This window comes from Bactrocera neohumeralis, chromosome 2, assembly GCF_024586455.1.
Source record: "Bactrocera neohumeralis isolate Rockhampton chromosome 2, APGP_CSIRO_Bneo_wtdbg2-racon-allhic-juicebox.fasta_v2, whole genome shotgun sequence".
NCBI lineage: Eukaryota > Metazoa > Arthropoda > Insecta > Diptera > Tephritidae > Bactrocera > Bactrocera neohumeralis.
In genome coordinates this window covers 75,511,469-75,528,771 of record NC_065919.1, presented here as the reverse complement: position 1 = coordinate 75,528,771, position 17,303 = coordinate 75,511,469, and the positions used below count along the sequence as shown (strand labels likewise).

Genomic DNA, 17,303 nt, shown 5'->3' with positions numbered 1-17,303 from the left:
AGCATGCGTTGTCTACCTTTATATGTACATTGTTGTTGTCATTCTTGTACAATATATATATGTACATATGCCTAGATATAAGTATATATGTATATAGGGCGTGTGTGGAGACTGTAAAGTTGCTTCACACACAATCATGCTTATAGATTCATATTGGTTGCTATTTATGGTCTTTCCGCATTGGTTAACTTGGTCTGGGTTTCGGCCTATTTTTATGTTATTTTTCTAATACCACAGAAAATACTTTTTCTAAACAACATTGGCTAACTTGGTCCTGATTTCGGTCTATTTTTTGTTATTTTTCAAATACTACAGAAAATACTTTTTCTCAACAACATAGCTTGATATTTAGTTCACATGTTTGTTAGCATCTTTTAGGCGCAAATAGTATTGAACAAATCTAGCAGTGCTGCCAAGTTGGTACAAAAATACGTAAAAAAGAAATACATATCGACCATTTGTCCTCAATAAAACCGCTTGTTTGGGCGCAAAGCCTATCGCTAAAAGGAAAGAAGTTGTTTATGCTTGAGCTTTAGAACTCTTTGAGATTTTTCTCTCACTGCCAGAAACTACTTGCACAAGATTAAAAAATTTCGCACAAAGCAAACATAATTTTTTTGGTTAGATTTTTACTATCATTATAGAATATTTGAATTTATTTAACGTTATTTGGAAATGCGCACCGAGGAACACTTGTTTTTTGAAACCATTCAAACCGAATCACGTCTCTCAATCACTTAGTACCAAAAACAATTCTTCTAAAATCTAAAAAGAAAGGTATTACGGCATTGCGGCTTAAAACTTCGACATCAACTAGCTAAGTCTAAATCCAATTAGCATTAACCTTCCATGTTAACTTAAGAAATTTTCTGTTTATTTAAAAAAACATCAAACATTGAGCGCTTTATATATGAAAGGACGTAAATCATCTTTGCGAAAACTAATCTCGACTTGCCTTATAACCTTTCTTGCCTTTGGATGCTACACAAACGTCAATTTATTTCAAGAAATTGGATTAGATGCTGACGATGCTTAGTTAGTTTGGTAATTCCAAGCCAACATGAACCTAACAACCTGCAAACGTACACAAACACTAACAAATATACAGTGGGATTAACTTATAGGGGCTAGAAAATAGAACGTGAGCTTAGCTGGGATTAAGAAAATGATAATACTACGAGCTGATTCGTGTGACTCGTGGCTGCTTAGCTGCGCACACGAATTGTGGCTAATCCACACGCAGCGTGAAGTAATAAGATTTTGAGCAACACTAAACAATATTAATAATATTTGCACTTACAAGCATTCAACTGTGCCTACAAGTACTAATTTCGCCATTTTCTCCATCCCTTGCAGATTCACAACAGCTACCACACGTGAGCGGTTGCTTTGCGGCCGACAGCAGCGTACTACTCGAGAATGGAGAACGCAAAACGTTGCGCGACTTGAATATCGGTGAACGTGTGCTCACCATGGATGCTGCGGGTCAACCCGTCTACAGCGAAGTGATACTCTTCTTGGATCGCAATTTGGAGCAAGTGGAGAATTTCGTACAGATACATACAGTTGGTGGCGCCACGTTGACAGTGACGCCGGCACATTTAGTATTAGTTTGGCATCCGACCGAACAGCGATTGGAGTATATGTTCGCCGATCGTGTGCAGGAGAATGATTATGTGTTGGTGCACGATCAGTATGGCCGCTTGAGTCCACAGCGGGTGCAGCGTTTGAAGGTGGCGCATCGGCCGGGTGTGGTGGCGCCACTTACACGCACCGGTACAATAGTCGTCGACTCGGTGACGGCTTCTTGCTACGCTGTGGTGAATAGCCAAAAGTTGGCACATTGGGGCTTAGCGCCCATGCGTCTGTTGGCGACTATGCGTGCGTGGCTGCCCGACAGCAACGATGTGACGCCGGTGCAAGCGAAGAGTGTCGCTGGCAATTCAACGGTGTCGGCGACGACGCGGACGAAAGGTATACATTGGTATGCGCGATTCTTGTATGCCCTTAAGGATATTGTGTTGCCGCAGGAGTGGCGTTACCAATGACCTGGTGGACGCGTTGCTTAAACTGTTGGCTATATGTAAGATGTGATGGCAAGGTTTCGGTGTCATTTTTGGCCTAACGGCTGCTTCGTCCACTCGCGAAGTGTCGTTCTTAGGCGCAATCTGGCATCACCATTAAATTAAAAATGAATACTTGGTAAGCGATTTAAGTACTTTATTGGAAAAATTGTTGACCCCACATGCTTATTAAAGTAGTTTATTGATTAATTAGTTCATAAGTAGGAAATCTTTTAATTATTTTATTTAAACAATCAATTAACTAATGTGTGAAAGTAGGTCAGTGTTATGTCATGCAAAAAATATTTAGTTTTTAATTGCAAATTAAACTAACTATTTACTGGTATTTAACTTATTCGTGTATGTATGTATGTACGGGTGTGTGTGTATGTGTGTGTGTGTATAAATAGCGATTTATAAATTTAGTTTTAAGCAGCCAAAAGAGCAAAGATTCCAATGTTATTGAATAAAAGTATAATATAATTTAACAATTTCAATAAAAAAATATTTTTTTATAAAAAATGTGTATCATCATATATTTATAAGCTTAAAATATTTATTGTACGCACTTCGTCTGCTTGTAAAATATGGAAATTTTATATTTGTATATACTCTTCGTGTGTTAATGCAACAAAAATTGCATGCCAACACTCCCAACTAATAAATGCCCCGATGATGTGGCTGTTGGTGCATACACCCATTGTGGAAATCCCTTCGACACAATTTTTATTTTGACTTTGTTGGTAACCTTAATTTGTTTTCTTTTATTTTTCTAAAAGAACGAACCTTTCTAACTCACCAGTTGTAGTATAAAATACTCAGATTTCTTTGCACCTACAAGTTACTAAAAATTTCGAAAAATATAAGCAATAAAGTTTACTAGGAGCCGCATAATGACAAGTGCTTAGCGACTGAATTTTGTTTAATATAATTTATTTGTAAAATTATGTGAAAATTCTTTATTAATATAAATAGTAATTATATTATTTTATTGTTAATGTAAATATGTAACAACGAATTAGTAAATAATTTTTTTAAATAATATGTATTATATATTGTATTTATATTTTATATAAATGTATGTATATTGTGACTATATTCTGATTATATTATATATTTATATATACGAATAAATGAAATATTTATAAATACTTGAAAATACAATCAAAATAAATTCGAAAAAAACTAAAAAATCTAAAATTTGTTTTTTACTTTTCGACAAGTGTATTTCTTAAATCATGAAAGGTAATAAAAAGATCTTCACCGGCAGTTTGTATGGTGTCTAACACATAGCCAGGGCGTCCAATCTACACAATATATTCGCATAAAAATATCTTGTCAAATAAACACATTTTTCATACAAGCTAAGTTTGGATATAACCGAACATTTCATACTCTTGCAACTTGCAAGGCAGGGAAGTATCTTCAAGCTCATAAGGCTTGTTCGTTATATGGGATGCAGGGCGAATTTTCAACCAATTTTATTAATTCTAAGCATAAAAATGCACCATTATTAGTAAAATACGCTCTCTCAATTTTATTAAGATAACTAACATATTGGCCGATATATGCGGTATAAAGTCACCTTGATGTTCGAAAATCCTTATATTAGGTACATATTATATATGGAGGCTAAGAATAGATATTAAAAATATTAACCCGATGCAAAACCCACGGTTTTTTGAGGAAATTTATAAATTTACAAGACATCTTATTAAAAAGCCAGAAAAACCCATATATCTCGTACTTTTACAATTTCAGGAAATGATTATTTTTAAAAATTTTTAATAATTTGCGAGAAAAAAAGTATTTTTGAAGAATTTTTCTAATAAAAAACTTAAACTTATTATTTTTTTTATATTTATACTAATAAATAAATAAACAAATATGTATTTTTCCGCTAGAGACATTCTATCACTGTAAAACTTTCATCAGTGTAAATCGAAATTTCGAAAACGGAAGCGAGCGAACCATTTTTGAACAGCTGTAATTTTTTTCAGCTTCCCCGAATCTATTTTTTTTTTTTTTTTGGTTAAAAGAAGCTCACCTTTCCAACACTATATGTGATTGGTAGCACTGGAGATATACGACTGCAACGAAATCTATTGACAAAATGCGAAAATACTTTTTCGACTACCAATATATCTCAACTATAGGCTCTGGGGTCCACACATTCGAAGCCAAGGGGTTCGATTTGGACAATTTTTGGTCATAAGGTGGATTACTTCAACGGCTCTTTTTATCACGTTACGTTAATTCATTCTGGATTTGCACTCAGGAAAGTGAAAGAATAAATTGGAAAATTGTGTTATATGGGAAGTAGACGATTTAACTCAAATTTACATTGTAACATTAGAAGATTCGTATAACATCATGTACCGAATTTGGTTGAAATCGGTAAGGGCGGGCCTTAAAATATGTATTTTCATCTAAAAGTGGGTCGTGCCACCCCCATCGTCCAATTTTGACCACTATTCCATTAAAGACCTGTCTATATAAATCAGACAGACAGTCACCATCATTTCAATTCACCTCTTCATGCTGATCATTTATACTTATACCTGTATATCTATCTCGCTTAGTTTTAGGTGATACGTACAACCGTTAGGTGAACAAAACTATTATACTCTGTAGCAACATGTTGCAAGTGTATAAACACAGTAAATATTGCTGAGCTGTGCAAACCAGTTGATTGCGCGAAATGATGGTATCAGATGATATCAACTGTAGGTTCGAGTTAACGGAGCGCTAAATGTCCAGTCAAATATATAAGCAAATGTCGAAACGAATGAGTTGCTAGAGATGAAACTCCAAGCCGTTTTGTTAATTTGTGACGATTCTCCGATGTTGAATGTGGTGGTGACTTCGTGTAAAGCGAGATCCTTTGAGGAGATGTGGCGTATTTTATTAAAGTGCGCCAGTTTTTCACTGGTGAAGTGGTATGTGTATATTGAGGCTTAGCTCATTTAACCAGTTGCAAATGTCAAGTTTGGTGATAATTAATATACTCAAGATAATTCATTTTAGGACTATTTGTCAACATATTGCTTATGATTTGCCTGAAAACACACACTTAATGGAAGTCAACAAAAAAGCCTCCTTGGATGAGATGAATTCCTCATTCTACTCCAATTTCGGTGAGTAACTTTTTCAAGTCAGGAAATAAAAAGAAGTTGCAAGACCAAGTAACAATTGCGGCCACTTGCCTTTTACAGGTAATCGACGTAGGTCACACCTTGTGAGTCTGTCTGAGCTGTTGAAGCCTCCAGTGGAAAGTCAGCATTTGCCTTTTTCCACTACCCACATTTTCGATATTACTTAGTTTCTGTTGTATACCAGTTGATCTATTTTGGATTGCGCTTAAACAGCGTTAAACGCTGCTATGAAGTAATCTTTTGGTTGAGATTGGTATTCGTAGTCGTATCGTGCTTTGAGATGACTTCTGTTCGAGCACTTTCAACAAATTTAACACGAGATAGTGTACGGCACCTTTATTTTTGGTATTAAGACGACTTTCATAACCTAAGTGGTGTTTAAATATTTAGCTTAGATGTTTACTCAATTGATACTTTTTGTATAAAAATAAATCCTGCAAGTTTAAAGTTCCAGCGGCGAAAACTCATTGTTCTCCTGCGTTCTAGTACTGGGCTAAAAGACCTCGAGTGAGCTTAGCAAGCGTTGGATGATGACTGCGAAATTTCTCTGGTATGGTGCAGAACGCATCTCAACGAAACTACTTGCTCTTAGCAATGTTTATCTTGTAGCAATGGTAGGAGTTCTTACTGTACATTGTCTAATAGATATGCTTGCGGTAAGCTAATTATCTTATCGCATAAAAACCGTCAAATTTCAATGGAGAAAGGTGAGGTAGAAACATCCAAGCGCTTTTTCCTCCATTGATCAGCATTTGCAAGACCGAGTTTGAAACGGCAGTCATTTCGTCGGTGAACCAGGAAAGATAACCTAAACTGATTTTATCCGCCACAAGAAGTTTCTGTTTTTTTTCTTTTTCAAACTTCACCACTTTGTGAATTTTAATTATGAGGGTCTTTAAGATAATAATGTGGGACTTGAGGTATCACAACAACTTTCTACACTGCCCAAGTGAGACTGTTGACGACTGAGACAGGATGGTCCTAAGCTAACTTAACCAATTGTACAACTTCTTCTTCTTCTTAATTGGCGTAGAAACCGCTTAAGCGATTATAGCCGAGTTAACAACAGCGCGCCAGTCGTTTCTTCTTTTCGCTACGTGGCGCCAATTGGATATTCCAAGCGAAGCCAGGTCCTTCTCCACTTGATCCTTCCAACGGAGTGGAGGTCTTCCTCTTCCTCTGCTTCCCCCGGCGGGTACTGCGTCGAATATTTTCAGAGCTGGAGTGTTTTCGTCCATCCGGACAACATGACCTAGCCAGCGTAGCCGCTGTCTTTTAATTCGCTGAACTATGTCAATGTCGTCGTATATCTCGTACAGCTCATCGTTCCATCGAATGCGGTATTCGCCGTGGCTAACGCGCAAAGGACCATAAATCTTTCGCAGAACTTTTCTCTCGAAAACTCGCAACGTCGACTCATCCGTTGTTGACATCGTCCAAGACTCTGCACCATACAGCAGGACGGGAATTATGAGTGACTTATAGAGTTTGGTTTTTGTTTGTCGAGAGAGGACTTTGCTTCTCAATTGCCTACTCAGTCCGAAGTAGCACCTGTTGGCAAGAGTTATCCTGCGTTGGATTTCTAGGCTGACGTTGTTGGTGGTGTTTACGCTGGTTCCAAGATAGACGAAATTATCTACGACTTCAAAGTTATGACTGTCAACAGTGACGTGAGAGCCAAGTCGCGAATGCGACGACTGTTTGTTTGATGACAGGAGATATTTCGTCTTGCCCTCGTTCACTGCCAGACCCATTTTCTGTGCTTCCTTGTCCAGCCTGGAGAAAGCAGAACTAACGGCGCGGGTGTTGAGGCCGATGATATCAATATCATCGGCATACGCCGACAGCTGTACACTCTTATAGAAGATGGTACCTTCTCTATTTAGTTCTGCGGCTCGAACTATTTTCTCCAAAAGCAGGTTGAAAAAGTCGCACGATAGGGAATCGCCTTGTCTGAAACCTCGTTTGGTATCGAACGGCTCGGAGAGGTCCTTCCCGATCCTGACGGAGCTTTTGGTGTTACTCAACGTCAGTTTACACAGCCGTATTAGTTTTGCGGGGATACCAAATTCAGACATCGCGGCATAGAGGCAGCTCCTTTTCGTGCTGTCGAAAGCAGCTTTGAAATCGACGAAGAGGTGGTGTGTGTCGATTCTCCTTTCACGGGTCTTTTCCAAGATTTGGCGCATGGGGAATATCTGGTCGGTTGTTGATTTGCCAGGTCTAAAGCCACACTGATAAGGCCCAATCAGTTTTTTGACGGTGGACTTTAATCTTTCACTCAATACGGTCGATAGAACCTTATATGCGATGTTGAGAGGCTAATCCCACGGTAGTTGGCGCAGATTGTGGGGTCTCCTTTTTTATGGATTGGGCATAGCACACTTAAATTCCAATCGTTGGGCATGCTTTCGTCCGACCATATTTTACAAAGAAGCTGATGCATGCACCTTATCAGTTCTTCGCCGCCGTGTTTGAATAGCTCGGCCGGCAATCCGTCGGCCCCTGCCGCTTTGTTGTTCTTCAGGCGGGCAATTGCTATTCGAACTTCTTCATGGTCGGGTAATGGAACGTCTGCTCCATCGACATCGATTGGGGAATCGGGTTCTCCTTCTCCTGGTGTTGTGCGTTCACTGCCATTCAGCAGGCTGGAGAAGTGTTCCCTCCATAATTTAAGTATGCTCTGGGCATCAGTGACTAGATCACCTTTGGGGGTTCTACAGGAATACGCTCCGGTCTTGAAACCTTCCGTAAGCCGCCGCATTTTTTCGTAGAATTTTCGAGCATTACCCCTGTCGGCCAGCTTATCAAGCTCTTCGTACTCACGCATTTCAGCCTCTTTCTTCTTCTGTCTACAAATGCGTCTCGCTTCCCTCTTCAACTCTCGGTATCTATCCCATCCCGCACGTGTAGTGGTCGATCGTAACGTTGCGAGGTAGGCAGCCTGTTTTCTCTCCGCTGCGACACGGCACTCCTCGTCGTACCAGCTGTTCTTTTGCACTTTCCGAAAACCAATGGTTTCGGTTGCAGCTGTACGTAAGGAGTTTGAAATGCCGTTCCACAGTTCCCTTATACCGAGTTGTTGACGAGTGCTCTCAGAGAGCAGGAGTGCAAGCCGAGTAGAAAATCGTTCGGCTGTCTGTTGTGATTGCAGCTTCTCGACGTCGAACCTTCCTTGTGTTTGGTGGCGCGCGTTTTTTGCTGCACAGAGGCGGGTGCGAATCTTAGCTGCAACAAGATAGTGGTCGAGTCGATGTTAGGACCTCGGAGCGCACGCACATCTAAAACACTGGAGACGTGTCTTCCGTCTATCACAACATGATCGATCTGGTTGGTAGTTTTTCGATCCGGAGACAGCCAGGTAGCTTGATGAATCTTCTTATGCTGGAATCTAGTACTACAGATAACCATATTTCGGGCCCCGGCGAAGTCAATCAGCCTCAACCCATTTGGGGATGTTTCGTCGTGGAGGCTGAATTTACCGACCGTAGTGCCAAATATACCTTCTTTGCCCACCCTGGCGTTAAAGTCGCCAAGCACGATTTTGACATCGTGGCGGGGGCAGCTCTCATAAGCGCGCTCCAAGCGCTCATAGAAGGCATCTTTGGTCACATCGTCCTTCTCTTCCGTCGGGGCGTGGGCGCAAATCAGCGATATGTTGAAGAACCTCGCTTTGATGCGGATTGTGGCTAGACGTTCATTCACCGCTGTGAATGATAGTACTCGGCGACGGAGTCTCTCTCCCACCACGAATCCTACACCAAACTTGCGCTCCTTTATATGGCCACTGTAGTAAATGTCACAAGGACCTACTCGTCTCTGTCCTTGTCCCGTCCATCGCATTTCTTGGACGGCGGTGATGTCAGCCTTTGTCTTTACGAGGACATCAACCAGCTGGGCAGCGGCACCTTCCCAATTAAGGGACCGGACATTCCAGGTGCATGCCCTCAATTCGTAGTCCTTAGTTCGTTTGCCATGGTCGTCATCAAAAGGGGGGTCTCTCATCCGAGGCTGGTTGTAGCTCTTCACTGGGGGTGTTTTTTATGTGGCGGGTCCCAAACCCAGCGCACAACCCTTGTAGGGAATGTTTCGCCTTCTCACTTTAGCTCGTCTTCGAGACGGATGTTCTTAGGCTACCCAGAGGATACTTGGTCAATGACCAAGTAGTGAGCTGCTTGAGCCATGTGTAAAAGAATCGTTTCTGGCCACTCCCAAGTGAATGGCGATCAGAGAACTTTCCTCACTTGCGTGAACTTCTACACATGACTCCATCCTCCACCAATTGTACAACGCATGGAGATAATCTTTAATACCGTTCCCACGATAGTCGGGTCTAAGTAATCGGAACGGACCCAGTTTTTCAACCGACCAAGGACTGTCAAATCGGCACCATTCTTCGAAATTTCTTCAGGTAAGTTTTAGCTGCCACTAAAACACTAACATATCCTTGATACCATACTTCAAGGAATAGAAACTTCTGAATGGAATTTTTTAATGTTCAGCTAAGTGTCTTAAACTTACAAGATAGCAATAATCAAAGAGAAAGCTTGTAAATGTAAAACCAGTTGCTTATTTTTTTTTTAATGTTTTCAATTGTTGATATTGGACCTGTAAAGCTCTTAATTACTTACTTGTAGACACGGTTTCGATCAGAGCAGCATATTCTATTTCTTAGTTAGCTTTCTTTGGCTCACAGTGATATTGCAGTGATTCAGCCAAAAGCTCTATTTCAAATATTGCCAATCACTACATGTTTCCCTAAGAAGATCAGCACAAATTTCATTCCCCAGGTTGCATTTGCTCTCAAAATTATTTTGAATTAAAACACAATTTTATTATTATTAACTATTATATACATATTCATTTTTATATATTTGTTTCAATTTGCGCATTTCAATAGTTGATGTTTTACATAAAACTGAAAAGATTTGAAACAATATATTTACAAAAACAAAACATAACAACTAATATAAATGAATAATCTTTCGAAAACAATATTTTTACTACTAAATCAAAAGTATATCATTAATTATTTATATGTATATATGTATGTATTTCATTAAAATTCGTGATCGCTTAAATATAGTTAATGATAACTTTAAAACCTGTATGTGGCACCCTTAATTAGTATCGCTAAAATATGTCTATTTATTCATGTTATTTATATGTTTATTCACACCTTCGGACATCGAATTATATATTTTATTATGCTAAAGTATTGAGCCTATAATTAGGCGTTTAAAATGCATTACATATACATATAATTACACTGAGCATATAAGGTTTGCATACCACATATGTAGGTATGTATGTTCATATATAGTTGCCTCAAAAACAGTAGTCTTATTTTACATAGAGACATATGTAGGGCAAGTCCTTGTGGGGAACGTGATATAACGGGAATGTATGGTATTCAATTTCAACAAGCCTTTAAAGTAATGTTTCGTCTAAAAATTTATATATAATAATAAATCACAATTTGAATTATAGTATGTATGTATGTATGTAGAGTAACTATGAGTAATGCCGTGGTATATATACATATGTATATATGTACATGTATATATAAATATATTTTATACATGAGTATAGTAGTTCGGCAAATTGCTTGTTGGCAGAAAAGTCATTGTATTTAATAGTTTTCATTTTACTCGTATATATGTATATAAGTGAAATAAAAAAGCAATTAAACAACATATGTATGTATTACAAGTATACGGACGTTGAGTTTCATCGAACAGTTTGTAAGGCAGCTATATCGCATAGTGGCATGATCTGAATAATCTCTTCGTAGATTGTAGCATTGCCTTATACCCCAAATTTCGGGAAGATATATTTTCAAATAAATCAGTTTTTCAAACAAGGACTTTATTTTGACAGGTTTATTTGTATGACAGGTATTTGTTGTAATGATTCGACATAGGCGCTTCGGATAACCACGACAATCGGGTCTACATAACCAGAACGGACCCGGATTTTTATCTAGACAAGGACTCTATCTACTGACAGACTCGGCAGTCTGTCTGACTCGGCAGAATACTGTTACTACAACAACAACAACATTCCGACAACTATAACTTCCAATACAAGGACTTTATTTTGATCTGTTAATTTGTATGACAGGTATATAGATCCGATGTAAGCGGTTCTGACGAATAAACAGCTTCAGTGTCGTTTGCTAGATTTCAGATCGATATATTGTATTAAAAGCTTTCCAACGCCTTTCGTATTTTCCATACGTACTTAGTTGGAGCAGAAACGGACTCGACCGTACAACTCGGCTGTATTTTTCGATTTTTTTTTTAATTTGAAGACTCTGCCACATGATCTCCCTCATAATAAGTAACTAACTAACTGTAGGGCTGGAAAAATACGGCGCATGAAACAAAGGAAACCCAGGTGAGATTTCGCTCCAACCAGTCCAATCAAGAGAACAGTAAATTTATGCGGAACACTAACCATGTAGGCGAAATTGTATGAATAATCCTCAGTACATAATTCCTAAACTTATAGAAATAATTTCATAAAATTCGATTCGATGTAAAAACAAGTATTGTCTAAACTCTTCTTATATTGTTCATAACATTGACAATAAATATTGCTTAATTGCTTTTTTAAGAACAACATTATAATATCAAGTGTCCATTTCACAAGCTCTTGCACAAACTTTAGTGATTTTGTGCATTTTTAATTAATACACAAACGCAGATAACTCTTTCCCGACAAGATTAAATGCTAAGATGCTATTAAAATAACCAAATATTATATACCATATAACCAAGCATGTTTATGGCTACACTTCCCGTCGCTTATATATACTCTATATATTATACATATTTAAAGTAGCTAGATATAAACATATTGCATTAAATGATAGTTATAATTCTCATCTCGATATCGGGAAGTGTAAATCCCTTGTCGGCACAGAATTTATCACAAAAAATTAATTCAATAATACAAAAAGAGAAATAGAAAAGCAATTCATTATTAGATATCAGAAAATCGATAATCACTTAAACTAAGCAATAACTAAATCTGATTCGCTCTAGTGCCAAATTAATTAATAGTTATTCCTTTGCGTATTACTGCATGCCAATTAGTGGCAATAATTATGTTTGAGTACCCAATATGGTGAGCTCAGTCTTTAGCTTTTTAAAATGCATTATATTAATTTTTGTTAGATAATTTTGAAAAAATTATCTAATTAGTTCAATTATTGCCAGTGGACATACTTGGCGGATGAACCACCAACATTTCAAATTACGTAGTATACTTAATAACAAGATATAAACATTTTAGCTTATGAATACACTTTAACATGCTTACAATCAATTTATAACACATTTACTTAATATTAGTTGAATTATATAGTTACTATATACATTATAGTTTATGCAATAAGGACATATCGTTACATACATTATATGGTATAACCACAGAAGAACAAAACAAAAAAATGTGTGAAAAAATGTTTTAACCCAAAACAAAAATATTAACCAAAAAAATATGTGTACGACGCCAACTAAATGCAGCAATTATGGCAACAAGCAATAATATTCGGCAGAAAGCCGCACTCTCACACGCCGCACACGTCAATGTATCGCGCGGATACTTATTAGCCGGTGGCGCTTCCTCGCGCATACGACACTCCTCCCCTCTTTCAGCGAATACTTCACCACAAAGTTCATGACATGGTGGACAAATGATCGCGCCACGATGCAGCCAATCGTTCGCATTGATGCGTATCGAAAGCGTCTGACCGGGATAGAAGCAAGTGTATGTGTAATTCGCCACTAAAATATGCAAACGCCCGTCGGAGCATTCGTATTTGTAGCAACCTGAGCCCCAGTGTTGCCATTCGCGTGTCTGGTGACATGAGCGCTCTTCCCACATAAAGTCACTGTGATCGAAACACTTTGAACCAATGCCGTAGCTCTCCAGCGCAAAGTTTTTTTCAGGCTCTAAAAATATAAAAGGAAAATTTAGAATTCTAATTTCTCTGTGTATAATTGGCATACATCTGACTTACTTGGATTATTCTCGACAAAGCGGCAATGGGAACCGCGTACAATTACGTTTTTGCTGCGCCATGTAAATTCTTGTATATAGGGACAATGATCGGCCAGTGATACCGAACCGCCGTAGTAGCCTTCTTCACCGCTTTTCACATGATTTATGCTATCGAAATTCTTTAGAAATACAAAGTGATTTTTTGATCAGAGTTTGTGGAATTACAGTTCATTCAATTACAATAAAAACTACTTGAATATGCAAATTACCTGATATTTCTTTGGCAACTCGTAATCGTGTCGTATTAAATTGCACAATGCCACTGAATTGCGATCGTCGGTGCATTCTGTTTGTAAGGGATCCTGTTTGACTTTCGAGCAAAATGGGTGAATTGAACGGCCTCTGTAATAGATAGTAATGCGCTTAATTATCAATATTGCAAGTGCTTTCAATTAGATTTGATTTCCCGCATACCGCAACCAATTATCCCGTTCGTTACTCGTACTATTGTGGGCATAATGGAAAGAATGTTGTAGTGATTTATACAATTAGTACAGATTATATTAAATCTTATTACTACTGATTTATGCAAATTGCATATAATAACGGAGTATTAATATTTATATATTTTAAGAGAATTATAATTATGGGAGTGTCGCCAAAGCTAAAATCAAAACAAATTAGAATGAATTTGTTATCTGTAATTTCGAATGTTTAAAATAAATTTGAAGTGCTGAATTACTGTTTTTAATCTTTATCCATAAAACAAAATATTAAAAAACTTAAAAAAATCCAGAAACGTACAAAAAAGTTCGGTTTGCTCTCGAAAGACACTCAAATAACCTCAATTGACCCTCATCTTAACTAATTTTGAAAAATCTTTGGAGCAAAAACTGATAATAATTTGATTTCCTTATAGAAAATAATATTAATTGCATTAATATATATTATATGCAGTATACGAGGAAAAAATTTAAGGTATGAGATAGGTATGGCAACTATTGTGTAATATTGTTAATTTTTAATTTTTTTCGACGGCTTGTACAGATAATATCTTCCAAAACAAACTTTTTTTAGTTTCATCCACGGAGAATGATGGAATTTTCTTTTTTAACTAATTTTACTGTGTGTTCTTTATAAATTGTTTAATTACATCGATTTAATACTGCAAAGGCCATCCTTTATATACAAATATTTACCATACTATAGAAATTAGTCGCAATAGGCAATGCGGCCAAAATGTGCCAATAAAATATATTGTATAGTTATACATATTATATAATATGGCATATTATTTTAAATTATTAAAAAAAACGTTTTTAACATTTTATTTGAAACGCACCTGCCGTTATTTGCCTGAATCCACTCTTTGCAACTGTTCATAACAAAATTACAACCCAGTCCTTTGCCCCAAGACAAGGGTGCTGCCATACTGTAATTAGCACGATACCAGCCGGAGTCTTCCATCAACGCCAGCGTTATACGTGAAAAAACTGGCGATTGTGTATGTGTGCCTGTCATCGCCTCGTTCTGCATAAAAAATAAATGCAAAAGACTCAATGTATTGTAACAATTAATACAAATTATAACGCTTACCTCCAAAATTCGTTTTTCCCAATGCGTTAAGGATGTGCCTTCACCGCCTTGATCTTCCAACTCAGCACCTTCCAGTAGAGGACAATCAAAATGTTTGCGCACTTCGTCCACAACGCGTGGTGTAACCATCATATCGACAACTTTACGAACATGACCACCGCGCACCGCCCATTTCTCGCGTACCACCTTTCGTATTGTCTGATTGCTCCACTGATGGATTTGTAGTCTTTCGGATGATAAAAGTGCATTTAGTAGATTTATAATATATAAAATAAAATGTTTAATTACTTCTCGTTTAAGTAGGGTTTCCCAGTATCTGGTTTACGCGGAGTACGTGGTCGGCCTTCATCATCACGAAAGAAAGCATAAAGACTGACCGAAAAGCCCAGCGCGTGCAGAATCTCATGTTTCACGGTGGATAATAGTGTTTGTAGTTCTTGTGGCTTTGTACTTATGCTATCTGGACACAAATTGGCATGGCCTGCAATTGGTCTATCTAAATGCGCTTCCTGTTGACAGTGTGCTGCATAAGCAACCGTTAGTCCCTTATGACAACGCTCCGTTTGACGTGCCGACACATAGAATATAAAGTCGGCATTTTCAATGCCCTCACCCGCCTGTGTGGACTCATCATTCCGACAATTTTGCCCGGTGGCATTACAAACGCGACACACCTAATAAAATAAAAATAAAAAAATATGTTATAAAGTCGGTAAGAATTAAATGAATGGAATACTCAGAGAGAAATTAAAAAAAAAATTATTGAAGGACTTTAAATCTAAAAAGATCTTGACCACGATCTACCTAACAATTCTATTTTAATTATTTAAAGACTGCTGAGCGACATCTATCGAAAAATATACTCACATCTAAGTGCTCTTTGGGAACTTCTACCTCGCCGCACATTGTCACCTTTTTGCAGTTGTCGATGCAGTGCGTCAGACCATTTTTAACAAATACTTGCGTACTATTGCATTTTCTAGAATAGAAATCATAATCATAATTTATGAGAATTTTAAGTTTGTAGAGCAGTTGCATGAATTATTTGTGCTAACCTGTTTAGCCTAATGACACCCTTTGTTTCGCGCACCATCAGCGCTTGTTCCCAAAACTGCACAGCCTCTGGTAATACTGTGTTCTGTAAAGTGGATATAAGTTAGAGACACGTTGAAAAGAACAAGCAATCGTGAGATTTACTTACATTGATTAACTCGAACTTGTCTTCATCCAATCTTTAAAGAGGAAAAAAACATTTTTAATATATGTATGGTATTTACGAAATATTTTGCACGCTCTAAAATATATTGAAAATTAATAGTTTCATTCTCAACTTTTAGGCCCAGATATACAAATACTTATATTTATGAAATATATTAATATATTATTATTTCATAATAAATAAACATTTCTAGGCTCATTCACCTTGCGTTGAAAGTAAACTAAGAGGTCAACGTTTTTCGACATCTGAAGAAGCGGTAGATACGTTCAGAACGCATGTTTTGGAATCATAGGCAAAAGGGCTTCTTCGACAATTGGTTCAAACGCATGCAAAAGTGTATAGATCTTAATTGAGAATATTGTGAAAAACAATAAAGCATGTTTTAATCAATAAAATTTGCTTTAGTTCTCTAATCCCGGAATATGTATAAAAGACAACCTACGTACATATGTACTCTGTAGCAACATGTTGTGTGAGTATAAAAATTCAAATGTGAAAAATGTAAATTTTTTCATTTAACAAGCACATTTTTACAGTTAAGCAATAGTCAGCTATGATTTGCGATATTAAGTCGTGTCAAAACAAGAAATATTAGTTTTCTATATATAATATTATTAAAAAAAATTATGTGACTTAATAAACGGAAACTTGCTCGAACTGAGTATTGTATTGTGTTTCTAAGAACCGCTGATTTAAAGATTTATCTTTTATTACGTTATTTACTGTAACTGTAGGTGCAAAGAATAATTAAAACTACATTCCTACATGTACATATGTATGTATGCATGTGCTTTGTATGTTTGTATGCGTGCATATGCATGGAATGAACTAATCTGCTGAGAACTAATTAACGAAACAAGTGCACTGCATCACTTTCAGCATTGCAGCTCGAAGAACTGTTATAGTTTTTTACACTTCCATACAATAGAGGCATTCACTGTGGTAAATAAATTGTTTTTATACTACATGGAAGAAAAAACTTCCTAAAAAATTTAATTAATATTAATTTCGATGGACAAAATTTGTTCTTATATAGTATATACATAAAGTATTGTGAAAATTTTATTATAATATGTAGTAAGGATTACACCCACTTGCACGTCCGAAACAGAAGCGTTTTTTGTTTGTGAATTTTTTAAAGGGCATTTTATTTGATAAATAAATAAAAACAATGTCCATTGACAAAATTTAATATATTTAATGCAATTAATGTTTTTCATTTTGATTATTTTTAGATACCATGTATCCGGTAGACGATCT

General features: G+C 36.9%; 2 protein-coding genes across 5 annotated transcripts in view; one reads left to right on the top strand and one right to left on the bottom strand.

Moving 5' to 3' along the window:
* Window positions 1-3,072, top strand: part of LOC126762214 (protein hedgehog) — a 40,422-nt gene extending 37,350 nt beyond the window's left edge. Inside the window, exon 3 of the mRNA XM_050478800.1 lies at window positions 1,357-3,072. Within this exon, the coding sequence (XP_050334757.1) occupies window positions 1,357-2,048 (692 nt within the window). The 3' untranslated portion in view covers window positions 2,049-3,072. The remainder of the gene's footprint in view (window positions 1-1,356) is intronic.
* Window positions 3,073-11,504: 8,432 nt separating this feature from the next.
* The window catches only part of LOC126762166 (leishmanolysin-like peptidase), a 28,159-nt gene continuing 22,360 nt past the window's right edge, over window positions 11,505-17,303 (bottom strand). For 3 of the 4 annotated variants that reach the window (XM_050478713.1, XM_050478721.1, XM_050478729.1), the window contains exons 4-13: window positions 16,026-16,056; window positions 15,880-15,962; window positions 15,692-15,803; window positions 15,113-15,498; window positions 14,825-15,050; window positions 14,571-14,758; window positions 13,703-13,732; window positions 13,498-13,630; window positions 13,248-13,407; window positions 11,505-13,179 (exon numbers count right to left, since the gene is read on the bottom strand). In XM_050478713.1, the coding sequence (XP_050334670.1) occupies window positions 12,692-13,179; window positions 13,248-13,407; window positions 13,498-13,630; window positions 13,703-13,732; window positions 14,571-14,758; window positions 14,825-15,050; window positions 15,113-15,498; window positions 15,692-15,803; window positions 15,880-15,962; window positions 16,026-16,056 (1,837 nt within the window). In that variant the 3' untranslated portion in view covers window positions 11,505-12,691. The remainder of the gene's footprint in view (window positions 13,180-13,247; window positions 13,408-13,497; window positions 13,631-13,702; window positions 13,733-14,570; window positions 14,759-14,824; window positions 15,051-15,112; window positions 15,499-15,691; window positions 15,804-15,879; window positions 15,963-16,025; window positions 16,057-17,303) is intronic. The other variant, XM_050478739.1, reaches the window with a different exon arrangement.